This window comes from Morone saxatilis, unplaced genomic scaffold (genome assembly GCF_004916995.1).
Source record: "Morone saxatilis isolate NCDOM2014 unplaced genomic scaffold, NCSU_SB_2.0 Contig14, whole genome shotgun sequence".
NCBI classification, from domain to species: domain Eukaryota; kingdom Metazoa; phylum Chordata; class Actinopteri; family Moronidae; genus Morone; species Morone saxatilis.
In genome coordinates, this window is record NW_023339696.1 from 13,185,221 (window position 1) to 13,196,686 (window position 11,466).

General features: G+C 39.1%; 1 protein-coding gene across 1 annotated transcript; it reads right to left on the bottom strand.

Moving 5' to 3' along the window:
• Positions 1-340: 340 nt before the first annotated feature.
• LOC118323484 (transmembrane protein 235) lies at positions 341-6,331 on the bottom strand. Its single transcript, XM_035655458.1, has 4 exons — positions 5,901-6,331; positions 4,593-4,670; positions 4,029-4,166; positions 341-1,024 (listed from the first exon to the last, which is right to left on the bottom strand). The coding sequence occupies exons 1-4, from the start codon at positions 6,070-6,072 to the stop codon at positions 780-782; spliced, it is 633 nt and encodes a 210-aa protein (XP_035511351.1). The 5' UTR covers positions 6,073-6,331; the 3' UTR covers positions 341-779.
• Positions 6,332-11,466: the final 5,135 nt, after the last annotated feature.

Genomic DNA, 11,466 nt, shown 5'->3' on the forward strand with positions numbered 1-11,466 from the left:
TGGTGGTTTTCTGCTGCAGAACTTGAATGAATTACCCTGAACCACTGATATGAACCACATTAAATGCAGTGTAACATATGGGTGCAGAGGAGGTGTAGAAGTCCTCCTCAAGTGGGAAATGTCATATAGTGCATGTCAAAAAGAAAATGATCTCATTCAACTTAACTTGTCGTTTTGCATTGAAAACATAAAGCGGTTTTCTGTAAATTACAGATGTTTAAAGACATATCTCACAACAAAGCTACTGCTGAATAAAATGTGATCCACACACTCTTACAGAATTGTATACATACTACAACAGTGTTTAGCTATACATATATATGGACTTTAATATGGCAGCACAAGGCTGAAATGACTAAAAAAAACTTCAAACTACAAAGAAAAAGAAAATACTGCTAATTTATGTAGTAATTACACTCTCAATGGGCAGCCTCTTTTTCTGTTTGTGTGGCCACAATGCAAACACCATTTTTAGACTGGGACAATGGGCAGAAATTCATACTGAAAGGATGAAAAGCAGCAGGCATCACAACAAGCCACTGAAAACTATGAAGAAGCAGATGTTCAACAGCATCACTTATTCAGAATCTGTGTCTATGGTTGCAGTTATGTAAAGCCAGCTTGCATCTATATTTTGCTGTTTTGGCCCTTGACACACTTGATGGTATTATAATACTCCTCAAAGCTATTTTTTTCAAAAATAAAATAAATAAATAACAACAGCAATAATATACTATCCAACCTGTGGGTTGTTTTTAGATTCACTTTGTCATGGAAACCTATAACATGGCGATGGCCACACCAGAGTCATAATGACCCTTCATCTGAGTTATTCTGGCAGCTAGCATGAGCAGCAGGCCAGTGGCCACCTCCAGGCTGTAGGAGAGCCAAGCTGTGGCTAAGGACCAGCCAAAGGACACATCCACATTGGCCAGGTTCTCCGGGGACACCATCCGCTGGAATTCCTCCATGGCCTGGTTGGAGTATTTGATGTAGATGCTTACCCCGGTAAGGGTAAAAAGACCTGATGGCGCACAGAAACAGACAAATGGCACTGTTGGAAAAAACAAGTCACCAAATTCCCTTGCACCGGCATTACGGAGCCCAATAATGAGAAACAATTTAGCATTAAAGATCTAAAGCAGTTTCAAGACAAAAGTCTTTCTCCCAGTCATGTCCAAATTATTCTAGCAAGGTTCTTCTCAATTTAATCAGATCATTTACTCTACAGGAGAAACCTATGATGTAAGTATGAAGTTTGTATATATTTACATATTGTCTTTGATCTTTTCTTCCCAAACAGACACATGAAACATCTCGCATTACCACAATTACCGCAGAGTTGAGCTGAAAGGAATAACTGAATGTCAATCCCAAAACCCCTTAAATATCGAGTAGTGGCTACTACATGCAGAACTGACCTTTAGTGTGGCAAGGTAGAAGGCAGAACCACTACACACTGCACAATGGTGTGCTGCAATTAACCTCTGTTAATTACTGATCATTACAAATCACAACTGTGGGCTTCCCTCTCAATGTCTATTAAGTTGTGTGCAACAGAGTAGAAAGAAAGAAAGAAAGAAAGAAACAAAGAAAGAAAGAAAGATAAGTACATATGTCATGAACAGTGCTAAAGGAGGCACAGCGGGTTCTGTAGGGCTCCTTTTTCATGAAAGGCAGGTAAATCATTTTCACATAGACTACAAATTACAGTGTTAATTGGAGAAAATACCTACAGTGATTGGTACACTACTCCTGAACACGGTCTGCCTCGCACTCAGGTGTCCATTGCAGAATATTAGGCCTCCCACATGGGTGAGATTTCACTTTTAATTCTACATTAATTTTGTATGTGTAGTTTTTTGTGTACAGTATGACCTTTATAGTTCCCATGCACTTTATGAGGTCTGAACTGTTACTGCACTAATATTGTACTGGAAATGATGGATGTGCTAAAGATCATTTAGAAGCAAAGCTATTTTAATAGAGAGAAAAGAGTAGTTTTTTAAAACAACCCTGAGTTGCAGCGAGTCGAAGCTGATAAAGAAGTAAATAGTGTCCAAGATGGAAATGTCAGTTTTGTCAGATCTCACATTCCCAGAGGCCTGTCCACAGTCCAAGGATTCAGATTCATTTATACTGCAATACGTGATGTTAGTGTTCAGAATGGGATTTCAAAGACATATTGATGCACAGCTCAACATAAAGTTTGTGTTTGAATATACCATGTCTCATACTAACATTTCAAACTCAGAAATAGGTTGCTGATGTATAAAAGAAGGGGGGAAAAAAAGGCAGAACAAAACACTGAAATCCATTACCCCTTTTCTGTTTACCTAATGTCAGAGGTGGTTTTTGAAAGTGGAAGAGCTTGCAGGTCTTTTGATGTAGAGATGTGGACAGGACATTCGGTGCAAAGCATGAATTTAGCTGTCTCTTCTGTGTGACATGGGAGGCTGGCCCTGTCAGCAGAGATGGTGAAGTATATAATAATACCTTCTACTTATGTGACGGATTCATGCATTCACCCTCAAGCTCACCCAAATCGAGATTCAAACTCATTCCCTTTGAGTTCACACCTGATTAAATTCATTCTTTGATGGATATTGTATTTATTGTGACTGGTCAACGGTTGAATCCACCCTGGTGAAAGAAAAAACAATCTTACTGTTACCGTACTACTGATGAAAGCATGTCCTTTTAATTGTGTCTATTGCCATTTAAGGAACCAGCAGTTTAGGGTCTCCTTATAGTATAGACCAAACGTATGGCATGTCTGCTCAGAGGACTCTCCTGTTTCATCAGAGAGGGTGACATTTTTATCTTTGAGCTCATATTCAGTTGGACAGTGATGTCTCAAGCATAGGGGTGAATAAAATAAAGAGGGCACCATGAGGTCAAGACTTGGTGTGTGGATGGTGAAACAGTTCCAAACCCTGTTTTAGATTAAAATGAGTTTATTATGTGACTCTAAGCCATCCATTTTAAGTGTTTTTTAGTGTACTGCATCACATTCTGTCTACTGTAAGGGCACACAAGAGGGCGCTTAATCAAGTTTCACCCACCATAGGGGCATCAGAGAGTCCATCAGTGCTCTTGGAAAGTCTTACATCTCACTGTTTATAACACAGGTTTTTTATCCTTTGCTGGATGCTTTAAAAAACAAAGAGGCATAAATTAAAAGTATACCTATTTCTCCAGATACCACTACACCACTGCTCTCTTCCTTGGGCAGATACAAAGAATGTTGATTGTTTCAAGAGATATATTATGTTTATCAGTCCACCATTCAGATATGAGGCAATTATATTTTAATAAGACTACACCAATGCTAGCACTGTACTTTGTCACAGTGGTGCTTTGAGCTAAATGCTAATGCTAGCATGATGGCCACATGTTCACCAAAGACATCCTGAGGGGAACATAAACGTGTGTACTAAATGTCACAGCATCCAGTCATCCATCTAATAGTTGATGATTTATTTCAGTCTTGACCCACCAACTAACCATTTCACCACTCAGATTCTACAAAAAGGAAATAACATTTTGTTGATCTTTTATTTGAAAGGCCTTTAAAAAAGAGCCTACTGGTGATTCCAGGGGGATGTCTGACAGAAGCTTTCAATCAGGGATAAGCTCTTCTGCAATTTTCTGCCACTCCATCATGATCAGCAATCACTCCACATGCTTTGATCAATACTGTTAATTATGTCCATATCCATAGTGAGAATGTTTGGTGTCTAAGATCATGTTGAGGACCCAGTTTGCAATCATGATAACTGATGGAGGTAACTGGAGGTAAGACAATCATGTCCTCAGTATATCATTACTGTCTACAGTATAGTGTTTGTGGCACCTACATGTGTGAAATGTGCCGCCTACACACTTTTTCTTGCGCTGTACATCTTGCACTGACATACTATAACCAAACAAAGCATTCACTTCAGATCACCTACACACAAATCACATGTAATTTCTACAGGTTCAGAAAGAAACAAAAAAAAAATCGAAATTCTGTGTGGACTTACTGCAGAAGAGAAAGTAAGATGCTGATCCAGCCAGCAATTTGGGACTGGTGGCCAACGAACTGACAAGCCCAAAGATCCAGCCAAACACCAGCAGGACCAGGCTGAGGGGCAACATGATGACCACCACCTTGTGCAAGCCTGCAAAGACACATGTGCAAATACACAGTTCCTGTGTTTAAAGAAAGGATTATTGCTTCAGACTTTACTACAAGTCATCTGAATTAAGAATTGTTGCTGAGTACAACCATTTGCAAATGCAGTGAAGACTTTCAGATTGATTTCCCACCATCCAGAGAGCCATTGTAGGTTTTCATTCCCATTGTCAGTAGGGTATTAAAATCAAGATAGCCTCTGTCACGGTTACAATTTATTACTGCATTTCAGTGTCAAAAGTGCAAGGAAACACGCACTATTCTTTGCAAAATGTTTGCATGTTGTATGTCTTCTGGATTAGAGTTTTCTGACAGCAAACTTAAATGTAATTTCTTCAGCAGCCAACTTACTACTTTAAATCTGAATTTTTATCACCTCCTATGTCAGTTGATAAACAAAACCACCACTCACCAAGAAGGTGCCTTTCTGCCTCTGACAGGCTGGACATATTTGCTGTGAAAGAAGGGATGACAGAGCTCCTGTTTGCTCCTGAAAATGTTAAAGGAAAAGGTCACACATGACAGGATATGTGGACAGAGCTGCAAATTTGTTACTGGATACCAAACAGTGTCAGTTTTTTTTTTTTATCATAGTGATGTATAATGATGATATTTATAAATATAACCCATTAACACATTAAATTAACCAAACCAATTAGAGACATTCGTATGACACATATCTCCTCAGCCCTACATGTGTGACAGTTTTGCTCCAAGACTTTGTGTCAGTGCATTTTCCACTCGTGCCAATATGTCACAGGTGAGCACTGCTGGAAGAGCCTCATACTATGGTATATGTTGTGTCATTACTTGACATTTACTCTGTGAACTGCCACCAGCCACAAATTGGACACCTCTAGGACCCCAAGCTGTGCTGCCAACAAGCAGATTATATTGCAGCTGTGCTGAAAAAAATCTTTTCGCATCTCTCCGCAGCCTCCTGCGTGTTTGCCTGCAGCTCCCTTCAGGCAGCTGATACAGATGTGAGGGGTTACAGTTGTTATTACTTAGAAAGGAGAAAAAAAATAACATTTGCGATATAATTTAATATATCTGTTAATCCTGTGGGATTCACCCCTCCCTGAATGAAAAGTTAAAATGTAAGAATCTTATTGGGGAGTTAATAATTAGGTACATAGCCCATAGCATATACATAGTGTTAGTAATTTATCCCTGCAAGCTAAAATCACTGGTATGTCACTTCTTCTGTGCACCAGTGTCACAAAACAGAAATTCAGCTTTTTGCAATCATGAGTTTTCCAATGGAGTAATGAGAAATAAACACACAGCTTCTGCAGTGGACTCCTGCTGACAATACACACGGTAAGGCAGCAACATCAGACATATGATCATAAATAAAAAGCTATATAATAATGTTCGATCGCAACAGCATCACATGTAATACACTCCATGATTTTTCATTTTTTAGTCAATATTGTGATCAATGCTTTTTTCACAAGTCAGAACATGCCTGATTCCTGACTTCAAACAGATCGATAGAAAATCAAAAGCCTTCTTTTACACTCAATAGTGTCGTGAGAATAAGTGCAAAAGTTAAAAATGAAGGCTGCGTCCGATTTTATTACAGCTATCTCTCTCGCTCTCATACACACACGCACACGCACACGCACACAAACCATACTTGATTAAGTATTAAACCCCCCTGAAAGAGATAACATACAAACTACAGACTATAATGTGTGGGCTTTAATTAACATACCTTCATTAATTCTCCACAGTCCAGAATGTGAACTCAGGTCGTCTGGACCTGTATGGTTGGGTTTATTCACATCGATGATGTACCAGTAATCAGTCCCAATAGCCACAGCGAGGAGGCTAAAACTGAGCAGACCTGTAAAGCCAGCAGTGAGGACCACCAGTCCGTACCTCATGATACAGTCCGCACGCAGAGCGCAGTTACTCTAATATTCTGTGAAGTTTTTTAAATATTTTTCTACTCTGTCATCTGCGTCGACGCTCCAAGATGTGCGACGCGTAAAAGCTTTCCAGCTGGATCCATCCCTGTAAAGTGCTGGTTCTCCACAGCTATCGCGGTCCTAAAATGTAGTTTCGGGTGGAAACTGAGAAAAACAACGTAATCCTTTAACTGTTTCCAGTTTACTTTTACAGGGGAAAAACACGAAAGGGAAGAGAAGAGAGATGCGTCTTTCTCGGCACCAGTTTATAACACACCGTCATGTAATTGGGGCTGACAGAGGAGACAAGTTAAGGTAATAAAACGCCACACTTCCGCTGCGGATTTCCAAAATAAAACTCCGACAGGGGCACATGAAGGTGCTTCATTTATTTATTTTCATGCAAAATAGCCCACATCCGGCCACAGTTAAGTTATCTGATGTTGTTTGAGAGTTACAGTAACTCAACTGCAACAGTCGCTGCTACTGTGACCAGATATAGATCCGACTCCGCCTTTGTGTCACTGCCCGTCAATAAATACAAAGGCTTCCTAAGATGAGGTAAAATTCCCAGACTTAATCAATACGAAGCAATATTTAAGGCTAAGCACATTGCCTGCAGCTACAGTAAATAACAGACACATAAAAGTCCCCCTGGTCATATGTTAATTACACTCAAGAAGCTCAGTTTGAATGGTTACATCAAACATTTTTTATAATACTTACCTATACTTTATGACCAGGCACTTAACCTACTCACCTGTCTTATGAGAAGGGTCCTACAGGTTGGGCAGCTCAGAGAATTGACGTTGTGCCTCTCTGAGTCCAAATGGGAAAAGAAAAAACAGTGTACTGTTTGGCACTTTGGCACTAGCATCTGTCTCTGAAGTCTTTTTCTTTCAAGTCAATGTGTAATAGAAGCACCGTTGACGACAATTACAGCCTGCGAGTCTGTGTGGGTCTGCCAGCCTCGCACATTTGGACAATACGTTTTCACCCCCATTATTCCTTATAAAACTGCCTGAGCTCTGTCAAGTGCCATGGGGGCCATGAGTGAAAGGCAATTTTCAAATCCTGCTACATTTGTCGATTGGACTGAGGCCGTGTGACCCTGACTTGGCCACTACTCCAGGATATTTTGAAGCCATTCCTGTGTATCTTTATGGCTATAGTTACAGTATGTTGGCTGTTGTTGTTTTGCTGCGAATAAATCTTCAAAGATATCTTGCACACTGCAGCAGGCTTTCCTGATTCTCAGAATTCACCAGAAAATCTGGCTGTTACTTGTATTTTCCACCTCTTTTGATTTAAAAGAGTGGTGTAAAAGCAGATGAACACACAGAAAAGAGGCGGAGGAGGATTTCAACATATATCCTTTTAATGATCAGTGAAAGTTCAGTGTCATGGGCATAATTCTTTTTCATATTGACTAAGATTGAAGAAAGCAAACAGATTTTAAAATTCCAATGCCTTCTGAACAGTATACTTGGTTATTTTTCCATGTCAGAAATAACCAAGTATCTATTTATTTCAGATCTTCTAAGAACAATGGACATGGCATCATAAAACAGTTTGAGTATGGCACAGTGATGCAATTGGAAGATGTAGTGGGTGTCTTGTTAAAATCCATAACCATCATAAATAATGTAAACTGTCCAGACAGCTCACAAATAAAAACACAACGATAAAGCCTTGACAGCCAACCTAGAAGTTCCTATATAACCAATAGGTTGACAAAGGTAGAATTACTTATGGCATGACATATTTTGTACCTGATTGTAGCCCTTTTTTATAAAAAGCCTCAAACGTTCACAAAAGACATCCAAGGGAAGGAAAGATTGATTTGTCGAGTGTAGGATGGGAAATTAAGTTCCTCTTGGTCTCTGCAATTTTACGTGCCATCAAAACTTGTACTGTACACCCTATTTGTAGTTGAACTGCCTTTCGATTCAAATGCATCCGCTGTGATGTGTAGGTGAGTCAGAGGGGTACATTGAAATAATGTTTCTCAAACTTTTTTTTTTTTCATATAGTGTAGGCCTACCCTGTTCATCTATGGTCTGTTCACAAAGGAGTCAACTTTATTCCTTTATTTCATTTAAAATGATATATATATTTCTGAGATTATTCCGCATACCACTAGTGGGAGCTTGCATACCACCGGTGGTACGTGTACTATAGTTTGAGAACCAGTGCAATAAATAAACCATGCACTGAAATAGAATTCATTTAGTTAGTTTAGGGCTGCACAATTAATCGAAATATTATCAAAAATGCAAGAGCAATGTTCTGATAAAGGTAAAATGTGTGACAAACAGCATTATAATAAATACTGCTGTGCTGCAGAGATGCCCTTGCCTACTGATATTGTTCTCCAGAGAACATGATAGAGACCCCCAAAAATTTCGCATAGAAATGATTTTTTAAAAATATATTTGTTTTAGTGAAAATTCAATTTGTGATGTAAAAATGATAATTCCGACTATAATCGTGAATCGTATTGCAATCGCAATGTCTGTCAAAATAATCGCAATATGGTGTTTTTACCATATTGTGCAGCCCTAGTTTAGTTCAGAGCACATAGGCAAACTGATCATTTCTTTATTAAGGTGACATCTCTGTGACGTTTGCAGAGCATCCAACATGATTATTGAGTGGATATTCTTTCATCAGAGTATGTTGTCAGTTATGTTATAGGATGGATATTTCTAAGTTCTTTTCAATTAGGTATTTTGTCTAACATAAATAAATAATAAACCACTTTATTTTGTATTTCAAACAAAATGTCTGCTAAAACTAATGGTTTTATATTATTATTTTTTTTGCAAAAAAGATAGAACATTTTTATTGAAAATCAGCCTTTTGCACAATTTCAAGAAAAACAGTTTTTAGAGCAATTAATCATCAAACATATCTGATCCTTAGCACCTGTTAGATATGACACAAACTGTCTAAACAAGATAAACTATACAGCACAGATGTCTTTCATCGACGATGCAAGAATAATTAAATCAAACAGTTTTAGAAATGTAGCCTGCACCTGTGTTACATTGCAAATTCTTTCATTAAAATTACTGAAATGCCATCTTAGATGGAAAGCAGCAATGAAATGCCATTAAGTGTCAGAGTTGCTGTGGCTTAATCTTTTTAACTGCTCCTGAGTATTTTTACCTTGAACATTAGTTGATGCAAACACACAGGTTTGTGCCTTATTTTGCAAGCTTTAATGTATCAACCATAAATGTTCAGCCATTTAGGATAGAATATTATTGCTGAAATGCTTCATGATGGTCTATGCAGCACTATGCCTCACTAGAATTGCCACGTTGCCTCTTAATGGTCTCTCTGTTGCAGCATACATTTTCTTCACAAAATTTGCGCAGAGGGACCATTACAGTCGCTTTTGCTTTGAGGAAAGTAACACAAGTCAATTAGAGGCTTACCTGTGCTCTGTCGCAGGGGCTAGTTCTTGCTGATACTGGATCAGTGAAGCATTGCTGACATGATGCAATAGATTCCTGAACAAATGATGTTCTAAAGCATTTTGTAGATCACTAAATCTATTCTGTTTTTGCAGATTTATTAGAAGAATGTAGTGATTGACTCAGCCACATTATATCCAAACTGTGAAAGACAGTACGAAGGTGTGTTAGCAGCGTGATGAACCAACTGAGTGTCAGAAATTAGGAAAAGGAGAAGTCAGAAGTTAACCTCTCTTTGGTTCTGATAACAGAACTGAAACTTGGCAGAACTTATTCTGGGTTGCCAGGTTTATTTGTGTCCACCAGTCTCAGTGCCCAGGTTGTGGTCATTTATGTCTTTCATAATCTGCCTTGGATGTACATTCCTTCTCGTTGGCTTTAATCTGGATGGTCATGTTTGTGTGAGGCCTGTGCTGAGGCTGTGCGCTGTTGATGAGCTGAGCCTTGTGACCAGCTTACTAAAAAGGACTTGTCTCCATTTTCCTCTGTGTGTAGCTGTGTAATGGCAGGAGCCTGGCTCATTGGCTTTGAGGTGTTTGTCGAATTATATTGTCTTTTTTGGATCCTAATTAAAAGGCGAAATTGGTCTATTTCTGTGCCGAATGGATTGTGTGTTGTGTTACTGTTTTCTTACCAATTTCAGTTTGCAAGGTTTCAGTTCTATGGTAATTGCATTTTCAATAGCCTTGTTTTGTCAGGACACATCACTACAATATAATACAATTAATTCAGTGGATTTGAATATTTGTTCAGTTTCAGGTTGGTATAGGTGTTGAGATTGTTTTTTGGCATAGAAAGTCCTCCTGTCTTTCCAAGTGAAATGCCCATTGATGTAATTTGTGTTCCTTAATATATATAGTTATGCCATGTGATCAATTTTGTTTTTCAACTATAATAACACATCATTATTTATTTGTTAATTATATTAACTATTAACTGAAGTTATCAGTGAAATGATCATTCTCAAACCCATGGATAACTCCTCCCACTCCTTGCAAGCACCACCCTCCCCACCCCTGAATTTGTCACTCCCCCTCTAACAGATCGGTCATTCTTCCAGTTTTCCCTGATCTCTTCCTCCGATCTCAACAAAGCACTGTCTGGCATAAAGACTGCCACCTGTGCCCTGGATCATTAGTCAAAGCTCCCTGCTATCTGCCCGCTCATCCTCTCTGTCATCAACTCCTCCCTGTCTACTGGCCACAGTTACACCAATCCTCAGAAAGCCTGGCCTTGACATTGATTTCCCAAGAATTACAGAGCCATCTCCAATTTCCCCTTTCAATCTTAAATACTGAAACACACCATTGCTTCCCAACTCAAAACCCACCTGGACTCCCAACCCAACACAGCACAGAAACAGCTTTGATCAAAGTCACAAATTACGTCCTCTCCTCAATGTCCTCTCCCTCAAATTTCTGATTCTACTTCGACACAATCAACCATTCCATCATCCTCTCCTCGGGTCCTCCCTCAGCATCACTACCACTGCAGTCTCCTGGTTCAAATCATAACTCTCCAATCATCAACAGTTCATCAGCATAAACAAATCCAAGTCCAATACAGCCAGGGAGTCCCCCAATGTTCTGTGTTTGGACTCTTCCTCTTTGTCCTCTACATGCTTCCCCTTGGTCACATCATACGCCACCATGGCCTATGCACTCAAAACCCGCCTATTAAAAGATCCCCCCCTCCTTTTTATTGCTCCACCTGTTTTCTTTTTCGTTTTGTTTTATGCTGTTTTGTCTTTTGTTTATAGTTGCTTACAGTTGTTATAGTAGTGTTTTTATACTGATATTGTCTTGGCTTTTTCTGTTATTCTTTTATCGCCATAGGAAGTGTCTTTGAGTATGTTTGTGAAGCGCTATTGTGGAGGTGGGTGTGGTTT